The 16664-nt window shown below is 35.0% G+C and overlaps 1 protein-coding gene across 7 annotated transcripts in view; it reads right to left on the bottom strand.

The window, feature by feature from the left end:
• LOC145686463 (uncharacterized) overlaps positions 1 to 16664 on the bottom strand; it is a 135014-nt gene that overhangs the window by 25304 nt on the left and 93046 nt on the right. For all 7 annotated transcript variants that reach the window (XM_081759795.1, XM_081759793.1, XM_081759799.1 and 4 more), the window contains exon 8: positions 12461 to 12580. In XM_081759795.1, coding sequence (XP_081615921.1) covers positions 12461 to 12580 — 120 coding nt within the window. The remainder of the gene's footprint in view (positions 1 to 12460; positions 12581 to 16664) is intronic.

The following is a 16664-nucleotide window of genomic DNA, read 5'->3' as shown; positions in this document are numbered from 1 at the left end:
CCCAAAGATTTACAAAGCATCGTCCATTGCAACTCGGAGTTAAACATTTAGGCCTCGAGTTTGTTATTTGTAACTCTCTGTGTAAAAGGTTGCACACTTCAAACTACCGACACAAGATATTGATCTCCCAGTTGGACTGGCACTAATAATCACTAAAAATAAATGGATGTGGGAACATCCTTTAAAAAGTTCAACACGAATTATGCGCAACAGATAATAATAATAATAATAATAATAATAATAATAATAATAATAATAATAATAATAATAATAATAATAATAACAACGCGAAGAATCCCAAACTGAGAATTTAGAAAAAATAAAATACAAAATAAATTTTTATAGCATTTGGTCGTATCTATTCTCTGTTGCACCAAGAAAGTAAATACAAAATACATTTTCACAACATTTGGTCGTATCTATTCGTTGCACCAAGAAAACTTCTGTGTATTCCACTGCTGTAATCTTATTTCACATTGAACTATAAAATCATCTTTTACTCCCTCTATTATACACTTTGAACACATTTATAAATTCTACTGTATTTACACTTCCATAAATCACCATAAAATCAGATTCCCGATTACACTTAAAGAAAATATCATAGTCACGGCTTCTACATTTTATTTGAAATAATACTATGAAATTGTACAAATTTGAAACGAGAAGAAAAAAATCTCATACTTATATATTTACAACTTTTACGGTATTTGGTTTTTAAAAAATCAGTATCTGGCCACATGTATAGTTTGTTTACATTAACTTAAAACAAAAGAATATTCTTCCAAATCATTGTATTTTGTGTAAACTTACAGTACCTTTTAACATCTGAAAGTTGTAACTTCACAAAACCTAATTCTTTGGTTATGGCAGTTTTAACACGTGAGTGGTGACCTTGAACTTTCTATTTTATTGTTTCATATTTGCTTTCATTTCTCGTGCCTTACTACACATTGACTCTGGTTGCAGGATTTACGATCCTCATGGCAACCTGCCACAATAGCTCGAAATTTCTATTCTACCATGTCATTTTCATACTACATAAAATATGGTTTTGGCATGTACAACCAAAATGAAATGAACGCACACAAAAACTACGCGTTGCCTAACTTACTGTAAACTAATCTAATCTAAGCCAACTTAACCTACAATAAGAAATTAATAGCATTATATTTCTCCATGCACATATAAATGTTCATAACTTCCACAACAATCATTCTTCACAAAGAAGTGTTCAACGCCAAAACGACTACTTTATTGAGAAATGGAATAACATATTAACTTTCAGACGAAATTTTGAATTATGTTGCTAAATAATATTAAAATACTGTCAATATTAACAGAATATAATAACGTCAATATTGAGCTATTAAGAAAATCGTATGTTGTCAAGCTATCAATTGAGCGCCCATAAAATCTACTTGTGCGCTGATACGAGAAATAATGATGACTAGTGGGAATCGTAAAAATGTTTGCTTTAGATCAATCATAAATATATCAGAACAAGCTCCTTACGAGTTTATGCAAGAGTATTTCCCCTTTCTGAATGGAAATGAAGTTACCTTTAGATACAGAAACAATTCCCATTTTCTACCACATTACATAATCAAAACTTTTAATGAATTTGGGAGACTTACGCACACAAGGCACGCAAGTCATTCTTATTGTGATAACCAAAATTAGTAATTCACAACCCCTTTCCCTCGCTCATTGAGGGGTGAGCGCGGTTCCTAGGGAAATTGTATCCTTTGTTTAAAGTCCATGATAATATTAGGGACGAACTCCAAAACCATATTGTCAGTCACTGAAAATTCCGACAAAATTTCCTAGTTTAGTCACCAATTTGTAAAATTTAGTCTCACCTCCCTGCAGTACATTTCATACACAAATTTCCACTTGCGTATGTACCGTACTACATTAAATATTCGCAGTTTACAAGATAGACGATTAAACACAGTTCACAATGATTTTCTGGAGAACTACATGATATTTCCAGTTTCTACACATTTTTGACGAGAAAAGGAATTCGACATCTAACTTTAAACATGGTTTCAGGTAAAAGACAAAGAATACCAAAGAGAAGATTTCTTATTCGTTTGACAGTGACGTCACAATACGATGAGCAAAATCTCAACAGATGGAAGGATGCCGCTCTAATGATAAAATCCGACCTAACTGCGATTTTTATCTTCCAATCAAAATTTCTGCCGAAACAAAGAGACAGTCCATGAAGACATCATGGCAGGGTTTTCAAACTTAAAATGTTAGAAGAAAATATAAAATTTAATTTGGCAGTTTCTTTATGAAGATCCCTACGTCAACGTTCCAATGAAAACAGCACAAAAACCATTAAAAATTACGAAATACACTCTTATTAAATAAAACAAAATTAGTGTCAAAATATGCAAAAATTTAAAATAATAGTACTACATATAATTTTTGTGAAACCAGTTCTCTTATACTACCATTTGACAAAATACTAGATTCGTAAAATTAATTCCAATGATATAACAATAATATTAAAAAATGTACTTCCAATCCTTTTTTACTAACCACATCTGGATATATATATATATATGTTGTCCAAAAAGTCACGGACCATGATACATTATACTAATGTATAATGTAACATTTTCCGGGAGCTTCGGATAGAAAATTCTTCACTTACAAGTTCCCATTAAGTTGATTTTTCTTTAAAATATTACAACATATAAACAAGGAAATATAAGAAATAAGAAATTCCATAAACAAGACAATATTTATCCTGACCTTAATTCTAATCATCAATATACGAATACCGTATATTACAAAATTATGTTTCTTTAACCAAATTTTAACAAAAAAAATACTATTATTTCAGAAAAAAACATTTTTATTCACTTACTAATTTCTGTTTTCTTTTCTACGGAGCATCGAAAAAATTTATATTATTGTAATTGCGTACTAATGTCTTCTCCTTCTAACGTTCGCAGCCTTGCAGAATTTCAGTATAGAGATGCTACCTACATAAGTATGCATGAAGTTTGTAAAGACTCTTGGGCATGGAGGAGACGTAGTGCGTTTTTACCGTAACCAGGATACTCCTACGACAATAGCTTGTTTCTTCTGCTTTTTCCTTCGGTAAGACCGTTGGAATGGATATTATAAGTTTATTACCTTCAGATACTTTCGTCGTTTCCTCCGGCCAAAAAAGTTTTCTCTAAAGTGCTTTGACAATGAAAATGATAAAAAGTTCTGCTGCAGTCCATCCAAGTGCTTCACACCAAGTGTATCAAAATCTTGAGTAGATTTCAGACAGTTACAGAATTAGGCTGGTTCTCACTGCAATAGAGGGTAAGATACAATGGAAATCACCATGTCATCTCTGAATAATGCCATGGGATGCAGGATGGTACGATATGGCGCGGTAAGTATATGTTTGATTCGATAATTTTGACAGAAATCTCTCCAAACTCCCTGATAAGAGCTCCGGATCTTGGTAGCTCACGAAGTACATAGGATAAAGCAAGTGACAATACTATCTTTTCTCAAGGACCGCCAGAATCTCCTTTGTTTACCCTCCGTAACGGAAAGAAACAAAGCGATTGCACATGTCCAAGATTGATAAAATACACGTATAGCCTTGGCTCTTAGGAAAGGGTCCGACCAGGTCCAGACACTACTTCTCGTAACAAGATGGATCATCATGGCAGAGTTCCTTTCTAATCACCCTGTATGAGTACTTAGTAAGCACACAAATTCTTCAATATATCTTGAAAATGTTTCAACACATCCCTCCAATGAAACATGGCCTTAGCAAAAGACACACACAGTTTTACAACGAAATGGCCTTGGTGATGTATTGCCGAAACAATAGTTTTCACTGAACTGGCAGAAATAACCAGTAGCGAAAGATAATTTTGGGAATTTCTAACATACTAAATTGTTATTCACATATACCCTACTATTGCTTTCACAATCCATCTAAACGGTGTATAACTTTATTCAATATTGATGTTTCTTTTGTTCTCGCTTCAGCTATATTCAAAAAATCGTGTCCTCCGCAGTCAGAAAGTGTGAAATGATCCTCCTTTGCTAAGGGATTTCGAGAGATAGCGACTCAATAGGTCAGCAACTTCATTGTTGGAATCTCTAATGTTGACAAACTGAAGATCATAATGCTGTATATTAACAAGAGACGAATGGTTCTAGCATCTGGATTGCGAAGATTAAAGGCGAACGTCACCACTGAGTTATTACAATGGATCGTAGTCCGACAACCCAAAATAAAGTATGAGAATCTTATGCACAAGAAGAGGACTGAACCTAATTCCAGTTGAAAAACTAACAAATTGGCTTGGTGCGGTTTGATTTGCCGACTCACATACGCAATAACCTCCGAGTCCTCCTATTCTGGGGGATATTGTGCCACATAGCCAGCCAATGACTGCAGAAACGTCACTGAATAAATGAAACTCGAGACTAAAGTCAGGTTGTGGGAGTGCTGGCAGGTTACTTAAATGCTCTCACAGATTATACAATTTTCCCTCCGGAGAGTATTCAATCTTTCGATCTCGTTCAAGATGCTCATAAAAAGGGGTTGTTAACCCAGCAAAATCAGGGAAATGCCACTTTCGCCATCCCATGAGACCGAGAAATCTTTGAATAGTTTTCTCGGTCCACGGAAGAGAAATATACTGGATAGCCTTGTTAGTCCTCAGATTAATTTTGACAGAAGAACCCGAAATAATATGTCCAAGAAAAAGAGTGTAAAACTAAAGAAAATTACACTTGTGCAAATTTAGAGATAGAATAGCCGAACGAAGAGTTTCGAAGATTTTTTAATATAAAAGAAATGCTCGTCAATTGAAGATGAAAAACGTAAGATTCGTCTAAATAAATTATGAGTATTGTTTTATCCAGGTTACAAGGATCGAAATGCTTTTCTTATTTAGATGATTGTTGTATTTATAGTCGAGATTTAAAGGAGCATATGTCACGACTGAAACTTGTATTTGATACGTTTCGAACCTACAACCTCAAAGTTTAGTCCGATAAGTGTGAATTCCTCAGAAAGGAAGTGACGTATTTAGGACATCAAATTGCAGATGAAGATCTTAAACCAGACCCCCGTTTAATAAAGTGTTGAATTTTCCTCAACCGAAAAATGTCAAGCAATTACGTGGATTTTTAGGGTTAAGTTCTTACTACCGTAGATTTACAGAAGGTTATAGCAATATAGCCAAACTTCTCACCTTTTTGTTCAAGAAAGATGTTCCATTCAGTTGGGGAACCAAGGAAGAACTAACTTTTCAAAATTTGAAGGAAAAATTGACATCACCTCCTCTCCTTCAATATCCTGACATGAGTCGTCAATTCATTATTACCTGTGACGCCTCAGAGGCTGCGATTGGTGCTATCCTTTCGCAGGGCCAGATTGGTTAGGACAAATCAATCGCCTACGCTAGCCGTACCCTGAATAGCGCTGAAAGAAATTATTCCACAACAGAACGTGAATTACTTGCGGTAGTTTGGGCAGACAAAGTATTTCGTCCATACATCTTTGGAAAAGAAACTACCTTTGTAACAGATCATAAACCTTTACTTTTGAGTGTTTAGTGTAAAAGACCCTAATAGTCGACTTTCAAGACGGAGAATCAAAATTAGAGGAATATAACTATAAAATTGGTGGCGTCCGTAACACCAATGCTGATACATTGTATTACTTATTTAGAGCCAGAAGGACAACCTTCTCCCCTGGATGAAAAAACGAAAGGTAGGATTCTCAAAGAGTTTTACAACCTTCCTATCGGCGGACACCATGGTATCCATCGAACTATAGCTAAAATTAAAACATACTTAGAACTGAATAATATCGATCCGAAATCATGGAAAAGACTAAACACCGACGTTGAAGAATACATCAAGAAATGTGAATTGTGTCAAAAGAACAAACTCACCCAGACTAATTTCAAACTTTCCATGGTTATCACAACTACTGACGTAGTTTTTGAGAAATGCGCTTTAGATATTTTAGGGCCGTTTCCAGAGAGTTCTCTCGGAAAAAATACATCTTAACATGTCAAGATGAACTATCGAAATATTTAATAACCATTCCCCTACAGAAACAAGATGCCGAAACAGTAGTAGCCGAAGCATTTGTTTCCAAATTCGTTTGTGCATTCGGTGTACCTCAAACCATCTTAACCGATCAGGGTACTAATTTCATAAGCGATACCTTTAAGAAAATGAGTCGCATGTTCCAAATCAAGAAACTACATTCTAGTGCATGCTACCCTCAAACCAACTTTGTGGAAAGAGTACACAGATCTCTTGCTGAGAATCTGAGGCATTGTGTCTAAAAACCAACTGGTCTGGGATGTCTAATTACCACACGCTGCTTTTGCTTACAATAAAACGCATTCAGTAACTAATTATACACGTCACGAGTTGATGTTTGGCCCTACACAAACAGACAACCGACATCAATTACGCGTATAATGATTATCTCAAGACACTACGGCAGAAGCTTTACAACAGTTACGAGTTAGCTAAATCAAAACTCAAACAAGCTAAGGTTAAGAACAAGGAACAATATGATAAGACGGTTTCTTATAGTGAACAATTGTTTAAAGTAGATTGTTTTGCTTAAAGATTAGTCTATTAGAAGAGAACGATCGAAGAAATTAGAATCACAGTGAATCGCTCCATACGAAGCAGTTAAAGTGAAAGGTGTTAATTGTACCATTGAACGAAAAAGAAAATTTTTAGCAGTTCATGCTAATAGGTTAAAATTATTTTATTAGTAGGTAATGTAGCTTCCATTTTTGTTTAAGCCATCATAAGACATCCTCTCTCTTTGCTTGCTTGCTTGGTAATATTTCTCGAATTCTATTGGTTATATTTGGCTGGTTCCAGGGAATAACCGGCAAAAGTCGAGAAAAGTACATTTTACAGGAGAGCAGTTTAAAGTTAAATTTTACAACAGTGACCATGCTAATTTTGACATAACAAAATGCTGTAACTTCCTCAATTTTATGAATTCGCCTTAGCCGCTTCTACACAATGTAGAACTCACCAAAAGAAGCTTGTAACTGTAAAATCTCAATTTTTTAAAAAAAGTCGACTTAGCCGGTTCTCTACTTGAACCAGTCATTTTCTGATCGTTCTCGTAGAGAACCTAGATTAGATGTAATTATACGAAAACTCCACAAAGTTGCGCAAACAAAATCAATAATAAATCAAATTGTAAAAACCAAGGTGAGAAACAAAAGAGGAATATTTAATTTTATGGGTGAAATATCGAAAATTTTGTTTGGTACTTTAGATTCTCAAGATGTTAATTATTATACAGAGCAAATTAGTAAATTAGAGAATGAACAATCAAATTTTTGAAATTAACTAAAGATGCAATGCCTATTGTTAAAGCAACTTTGAAAACAATAATACTGTGTTGCCTATTGAAAGTAATGAAGAAATTTTACAAAAAAGTTTGGAAGATGTCAAAAGAGAAATCAATGCTCGTAGTCAAACATTTATTAAGTCACTAAATGAACTTGAAGTGAAAGTCAAATGGGATAACTATTTATACTCCATTTCACTTATGTTAGATGAATTAGATGTTGCATTTGAAATTTTGTTACAATCCATTTTAAATGCTCAAACCGGTATCTTATCTCCTCATATCATTACTCCTAAAGAGATTTTAGAACATTTTAAATTCAGTGCCTCTGTGATCCCACAAGGTATGTCATTACCCATTCCACCTGGCTCTTCAACAGGTCATTGTTAAAAATTATTGATTTAGATGTGTTTATTAATAGTAAAATTTTTGGTTATGTAATTAGTCTACCATTGACTTACGGATTAAGGTTTAATATGTATAAACTAATTATTTCTTCATAAGCCTCAAAATCCTTATTTGATTATTGAAGTGTGTAAACAGTACTATGGAAAAATTGATGAAAATATGTTTAATGCTTGTAAAGAATTAACTACTTTCTCCAAGGTGTGTTAAATAAAATTCCATTAAACCTACACATAGTAATGAAAACTGTGAAGTAAAAATTATAGATTTTGTTAAATTAATTTCTTCACACTGTAATCGACGTATTGTAGTTAAGAAATATTTTGTGGATTTTTTTAGACAATAACGAATGGCTATTTGCTTCGTCATTCCCTGAAAAATTAACAATAATGTGTGGAAATGAAGTGTCAAAAACTGTTTTGATTCACAAGACTGGTAAATTAAAGTCAATCAAAATTGTAAAGCTTATGGTCCAATTCTCAAGAAATATATGAAGCTAATAATACAAGTAAAGATTTGCTTCCACTACTAAATGATACTGTAAATTGTTGTATATTTTCAAATTTAGAGATTAATATTAAGGATATGGAATTTACTCCTCCATTAAATCATATTACACATCAAGTTACAGATATGCAATATGCCAGCCATCCGGTGGAGGATGTAGAAAGATTAATCAATAAGCAAGAATGGCATATACAACAAAGTAATCAGATATTTTCATTTCTATTTTGACTTATAGTATTATGTTTACTATTTTAATATTACTTTGTGTATATTGTGGTTTTAAGTTTAATTGTTGTAAATATAGAAGCAAGTGGTGTAATTCTGATTGTATTAAAACTGTTTTAAACCAACCAAAATTGCAAGTATACAATCAAATAGTCCAGCTCTCAGTGCTACTTACAGCGCTGCTCTGGTGAAATAACATTCAATGATGTAATACAGGAAGATGATTCACCTAACCATAATCTGAGAGTTACTAGGTCTATGAAAACCCGTTAAAAATTATTTTTGATTGTAGTCAGTACGAAAAAATTTTTGCCTTATAGTTAAAATTTTTCTTTTACTAGGAAGGACTGTAGTGAGCGCAAATTTCATAGTTAACTTTTACTTTTTTTTTTCATTTTTGTTATTGCAACAGAATTAGTATTTCAATTACTTCTTTTCAAATACAAATTCATGTTGAGTATTTTTGTTCCCTGTGAGTCAGAACGACGGATTTGTTGTCTTCTTGGGTTTAGTTATTTATCTCCCTTCGCGCTGACCTCAAGTTCAAACCCTGGTCGATAACGACATCTCTTCAGTTAACAAGGAAATATCTGTGTTTCATAACTCTATGTATACTATGTATAATCTTAGTATTAATGATATAATTATTAATATTATTGGTGTTAGAAAGAATAAGGAAAGTCCCATATAATCTGTGTGTTTTAAAATCTCATTTTTGTTTTTAACAGCCAGATAAAGAAGTATCTTTTTCTGTCCTCAAACTGCAGATGTTATATATATTTTTAAAGTGTGTTTTATATATAAATTATGGGAAGAGGATCCACGGTACAAACATATATAACGTCTTTCATGATCGATACTTTAAATGATGCTATGTATGATTATTGCACATTTCGATGTAAAATGCTCCAGAGTTTGGAGCAACACACACAGAAATACGGAGTACACCCACATACACGCATGGGCACAAACAGAACCCTTCTTCTCACTTAGTGTCGCCTTGTCACTTCTGTGTAAGACAATCTTGATGTTAAATTCTGTTATCAGCAATACGTGTTTAAATCGCTACATTCTCCTCCCACGGAGAAAAGCTTTTCTCAGTGAGACTTCTAGTGTCGTGCGCAAACCAATCAGCTTTCTCTTGAGACTGCTGACTACTATTTGGTTTCTACCCAGGGAACTTTTAGACTACCACGCATGACCAACCTTTGACCTGACAGTCCTAGTGCAACATCTGCACGCGTTACACCTATCCGCACGATCCGTAAATTCGTGCCGACCGCATGGCCTCTTGAGTACTTTAAAAACTCATGATTTCGGCTCGTTCTTTGGACTTTGTCCCTATTTCTGAGGCCCCTAAAGGTCGTACTATCTAGACGAAGTCCGCAATGTCTTAGGTACGACCTAGCCCAGAAATTCCTAGTAATCCCTGACGTCTCTCTCTGCTTCACTCTACCAGAAGCCATCCATACCTTTTCCTCTTGGCTAACTTGGCACTCTGGTTTTTCCGAAAGCTTGATGGCAGCCAAGGGTCTGCCCATAATCGCTGGTCGGCTTAGAAAACTGACAGTCAAAGTCTGCCTCCTTCAACCTTTACAATCTGCTTCTGCAAGCTTAACTCCAGCCCGTACGTAAGCGCCAGAAACCGCTGGTCAACTCAGGAAACTGACGGTCGAAGTTCTGTTGCTCTCCTATTTGATGTGGATTTGCATAGACTCGAGGTTCATTGCCTACCTAGCCTACAACTCACCGGTAGATCAAATGGTCTCTCATCTGGTAAACCTTCCCTATTTGATGTGAGTTTGGATAGACTCGAGGTGCATTGCCTAGCTTGCCCATAACTCACCGGTAGATCAAATAGTTACATCTGTACACCTAAGCCTTATACTAGGACTGACTCGTGCCCTCCCATTCCAGTGGTTTTGTTTTGTTAGTAAGTTTCTTCTGTGAGTAGTATAGATTGGAGCTCGTCACATAAGTTAAAATATTTTCTATATACACTTGTCTACACCAAGCCCCGAATCGCGCACTTGTAACATCAATAGGACCAATAAACCGCAAGTGTACTGCAGAGAACAGATCCTTGAGTTTTTCTCACTGATATCCCAAAGGTTGTTAGCTATCAACCTTTTATCAGGATAACGAACACCTTCCTTTTCTTAGAAGTTTAGTCTTGGCCGAGGCCAGCCCTTCCTTGTAAAACTTAAGATCTTCAGAATGGTTGTTAGCTGACTTCCTGTTCCAGTTTGTAACTTTGCCGCTCGAGTTATAATTGGTGATTTGCAGAAACTTTGTTTATCAATTCGGAAGTATTTTGGTTCGTTACTAAACCCTCTTGTGTGCGTGCCGGTCTAGGCAAACGCATACCGCCAGCCTGCCACATATTTCAATCCTTCTGATTTTGATCCTGATTTCAGTTAGTCATCTTACGTTATTGCAATATTCATTTTCCCTTTCTATTATCTTATTAATCCACATTTTCTTTTCAGGTAGACGAAGGGACAAGAAACCTACAATAGTAGTCTACTAAGAACTTCTCAGGGTAAGTCTCCGTCTCGCAATATTGTCAAGACTGGAAACAGGGCCTACTCGGCATAGAATAAGGAATGTGGATACGGTTCGATCTGCTTTCGAACTTTTTATGATACCCAATACTCCTGAAACTATTTTGAAATTGACAAACAAGGAAGGCTCTACTACATATGGAGATAAATGGGCATATATTGATAAAGGTGAACTTCAGTGTTTCATAAGGCTTCTTATATTGGCGGGAGTATACAAAGCACACAATGAAGGCATTACACATTTTGAGGAATAAAGAAGATGGCCAACCTAGTTCCAAGAAATCAATGTCGAGGAATAGATTTACACAGATATCTTGATGCCTCCGGTTCAAAAACGCTGAACAACGACGCAAAAATCGTACTCCTAGCGAATTGTCTCTAATTAGAGACGTTTCCGATGCATGGGTAAATACATTACAGGATGCGTATGTAGCGTGTGGTAACGTTACTATTGATGAATAATTAATGTCATTTCGAGGATGCTGCCCTTTTCGTCAGTACCTTCAGTGCTCTCAACGATTTTATCATTTGGCTTTCGCTCAATCCTAAATGGAACTGCAGAAGTAATTACAGAAGAAGAATATTTCTCTTTGAATTATTGAAGTCTGTAACTACACAAAACTAACTTCGGCGTGCAGAGACCCCGTATATATCTTCAGAAGCCAATAAAGGACGAGAGCGTGGTCGTTGTCATTTCTATGAACGGTCTGTCATGCAAGACATATGCGAAAAATGCAAGTGCTTTTCTGAGTGTTTTTTTAACGTTTCTTGGAGATCAAAATTTATTGAACAAAGAAACCTAACTTCGCAGGTAAACAAATATTTACAGAACTGTTTTAGAGTCGAATTGTATATCTAAAATATGGTATTAGATTGGAAAATTCAGCTATACTACTAATTATCATCCAAATTATTAAGTTTCCTTGTGTGCAGAACTGTCCTTAATTATACAATTGCACGTATATTATCAATTTATAAACACATTAAGCATATTGTGTAACCACAAAAAAAAAAAGTTAATAACATACTGTATAAACAAACACGATAGAATGTAAAAGTGGGCAATACAATCTTTTTAAAACAAAAAAAGACAGAGTTTCTTCAATAAATGAAATGAGGTCACCAGTAACCCCAACGGTATTCAGTGTAATGAAAAAAATTCGGTACTTGTAATGTTAATGTCAGGCAGGCGTAACATATTTAAAATTATATGAAAAAATCCAACGTTATACGAATCTTGCAAATTGAAATGAGTGTAGTGTTACACAAATAAACACTCAGTTTCATATACTTTTTGTGACTTTCAAACCAATTTCAATTTGAAATTCTTGCAAACTTACAAGAGACCAATAACCGCAATTAAACTTACGAAACTCACCTGTTCTTTTCGGCAAAAACTGCACATTCGGCAAGCCTTAAAAAGTTTTTATTTTTTTGATTCGCATAAATCTTCTGAAGAGTGTCTGCACTCATTTTTTCTAATAGAAATTGCACAACCCTGTAATTAAGAACTTTTTACCTGTTAAAAGTACAGAGAAACACACGGGAAATTGAAATATTAACTTTAGTTTTACGACTACTAACCACTTAATGCGTTCGTACAATGTAAATTAAATACTTTTATCCACTTATAATTGTGTAAATACACTTTCATATTCCGCAGATATTCTGTCAATCTTCTTGAGAACATGACAAAATAAATTTGTTAGTTTATCCGTAAATACACTACACTGCTTGGATTAAATTATTCGTTTTTAGTTTGCTATATACACTAATTGAATACACTTCTAAAAATAAATTAACAAAAAATGTTGCCCACGATTTTTTGAAGTCGATTTTAAACAAATTATATGACTAGTAAATCTCTTTTCTCACCTGATTGTATTCGATGTGACGGCCATAAGGCCGAACGATCGCCCGTCAGCGCAGTTTCTACTTTAGCAAACTCATGCGTAGATGAGAAGAGGAAGGACTCGTCATATCGCTTTGGCAACGTTCCGAAGACCCAGCAAGGTACTCGGATGGCGTCGAGCAAGTCCCTGTTTGAGATCAAATCCACGGTAGTCCATTGATAACGCGTGTAGGGATTTCACAGCGATGGACGAAAATGGGATCACTCAAATTGACGCCTCTTCTACCTTCCTTAAGTAAAACACCTGGGATAATCGAGTGGTAATGCCGGAGGGTTTGTCCATGTGGATCCATACATTTGTGGTCTCGTTACCGTACAGGTTGGAGATGTGTGTTATACAGAGGATCCATGGCACTTCCTGGAAGTGAAGTGCGTTGACTTTGGTGTTGGAAGGTACCTCCCTGACTGTAATACCTCACCAATACCAGAAACTTCATTGAGAAAAATCTTTTCCTTGATAAGACTGTTATGGTCTGTTTGACGGTAGAAAATGGATCGAATTTTCTTTATCTAGGTATAGCCACCCCTCATTCAGGGTACAGACTCATTTCTACTTGTTCCTTGCGTGGTATGGAGACAGTATCACACGAATATGTTTCTTGACTCAGTATCAACGTAGGCTTAATGATACCTATATCAAGTTTCTACTCTCACATTTTACCTTATAGCCTGCAACATGGAAATTTTTATTGACAAGGTAATTTTTGTAGCCTCTAAAAGTTTTCTTTTTATTTTTGAAAAGTTTTAGGCTTAGTTTGAAGGTAAACTTCATTGCGTTTTTCTTACGTATATACGATAAGCAAGGAAATAACGGAAAAGATATCCATCTAAGATTTGAGCTTTCAATCTTCTAACATGTAAGAATTATATCTGTAGCCTTTATGAACTGCTATTTTTAAAGGATGCATATATTAGAACTACTTTCTGGTCTAACCGTTATATAATAATTATAATTTCTTTACAAATTCTTCAGCCATAAGCTTTCAGAAATACATTTATCCAGATATTAGGCTTAATTAATTTTGAGTCAGTAGATTTCCATGGATGAATGAATTACAAGCTGTAGGTAGTCTATAGATAGCTGAAACAAGTTTGTTGTTTTTCCTGTGAAAAATCATATCTACATATTATAGTGTACGCCACCTAAGGCGCAATCTTATTAATAAATTCAAAAGGTACTCAACTTTATTCTTCTAAATTATTATAGATGGTTTAAGAAAACATGATAAGAAGCGTTAAAATTATTTTTTGAATAATCTGTAATAGTTTAAATAGCAATGTGAATACGTTTTGAGTTCATTAACACTTAAATAATTCGGCGAACTGTCTATTTCTAACTCTATCGTAAATTAACTTAAGATCGACTTTGTTTAAGTCCACAAGAAATTCCAATTGATCTTCTGTTCCATAAAGAAGCAGTGTCATTGGCGACGAGAAAATATTTGAAATATTAAGGTAAAAGCACCAGTGGTCGTCACTGCAACATTAGTCGCCGTTTACGCACAAAAATCCTTAAAATAAGAAAAGCACACGAGATTAAAAGTTCAGATATAAGCTGCTAGCTTCATTACAGTCTTTCTCGCAATGCCACGTGACATGTAACAACAGAACCATCGGTGGAGGATTGCTTTGGGGAAAAGTAGCAAAGTGTGTGATGAAACAACGTGCTGGAGAGTGTTCACTTGTGTAAAAGCGTAAGCGAATCATGCATGTTTTTGGTCACTTATCAACTGCGATACTATAGTTTTTATTAATCTAAGTGATTGAACCTTAGATTTAATATCCCTAGAATACGTTTTCCGTGCTAGATTTTATATCTACGAGCAATTTTATGAGTTAATGGGTTTGGCGACTACTGGATCGCATTTTACTTACTTATACTACAGTTCGCCACACTTGACAATTACTGGATCACACTTTGTATATTAAAGGAACTAATAGTCGTTACGGTAATAAACACTATCAACTTTCGCCCGCTTTATTAAAACTGAGAATCTTGCTAGTACCACAAAGTGCGAAATCCTACGGAAATGGGGGAAACTCTCCCACTAAATATTATTGGAAGTAAATTCCTCCCACTAAAAACTTGCTGCGGGAGGTAAACTGAAATAATGTCAAGTATCTGCAAAATAGGATTTAGGATTTAGATTTCTGGGCTTTCGGCATCTATGGCAATAGACAATCACGTTTGAGGGATGACGTCCCTCGGCGAACACAATATCCGGGGAGAGGGGAGAAAGGAAGCAGCCTGGGACCTGTATGTTAGGTACCACCCCGGCATTTGGCTGGTGTCAATAAGGAAAACCCAGGAAAACCTCATCCAGGATGGCTGGCCTGAAAAATTTTTTTTTACACTTTTTCGACAGAGTACCCCCACTGGGAATCGAATCCGGGACCGTGTTTGCAAAATAATTACAGTAATAAATTCATATATAATTAACGTGTATGGGTGATCTAGTGGTCAGCGTTCTTTTCTCTCCAGTCAGTCTTTCCCCACTTCAATTGTCATGATTTCACAACCCTGGTTACACCCCGATGTGGTGAACGGGATCCAGTCAACCATGTATAAGTACTACTTACAGAACATTAGTTACCAACTTTTACATTAATTTTAAACAGTTGAAGCCTAAGACTGTGCGATATTTCGATCAAACGATTGATATTTTCAAATATCAAAATGTAGATATCGGAATTTTTGATCGATATATCGATATTTTTGATATTTCTATATTTTCGATACTGTTTATATTTCGATATACGAAACAAATTTCGATATTTTGTTGATATCAATTATCGATATTTTAATCCGGATATCGCAAAGCCCTATCGAACCACATCCGAAATGAAGTTTTTGGCTACTGACGTGATTAGGGATGCGCACGAGACAAGACGAAACAGAATTTTCATCACGAAATTCGAGATGAGACAGAGCTCTTCCAATAGAAACAGTGATATAAAGTTAACTTTAGAATTTAGTTAACATTTTTCATTCCAAAATCGCTTTTAAAAAGTGTGTAAAGACATTTCTATTTTCTTTCTTGAGTGCTAAAAGTGATGTACAGTTATTAAGCTTACTAGTTTTACTCTATTCTTAACCTTAAACTGATAAAGAGTTAGTTTTTGAATAAATAATGTCAAGTTATGTGAGTCACGGACACTGGTACAAAACCCTGACGACCACTGGAACATTTCGATTTTGAGATGACGACTACTGGTGTAATACAAGGGGTTTAAAAAAATATTATTTTTCCTTCAACGGCTATTCGATTTTGAATTCTAACTACATGGTCATGTATAGGAAGGATCAATGTGTACTTCCAACTATGGTACAACTCCGAACGATTTACGATGCTCACAGAAGAGACAAAAAAGTAATTTTTCAACCTTAAAGTGACGACCACTGGTGCTTTTATCCTAATTCTTGTTATCATAAAATTATATTTTCAAAATGGTTCATAGGGGTATTTGTCAATAAAGGTGATAAAGGACTACTTACTGCCAATCCATCCTGCTGTCTATAAAGAACTAACGATCATGGTACTAGTAAAAGATGCAAGAGCGTGGACAAATTTGTAAGTATGGTTTTCATACTACTCTCACAATGGCAATCCGAAAAAATATTTTTACTTATTTGTCCATGGAGTCACGGGAAAAATGATCTTAAAGTTGG

The sequence above is a fragment of the Thermobia domestica genome, chromosome 5 (assembly GCF_964235325.1).
Source record: "Thermobia domestica chromosome 5, izTheDome1.hap1.1, whole genome shotgun sequence".
In the NCBI taxonomy this organism is placed as follows: Eukaryota; Metazoa; Arthropoda; class Insecta; order Zygentoma; family Lepismatidae; genus Thermobia; species Thermobia domestica.
This window is presented reverse-complemented; position numbering and strand designations above follow the sequence as displayed.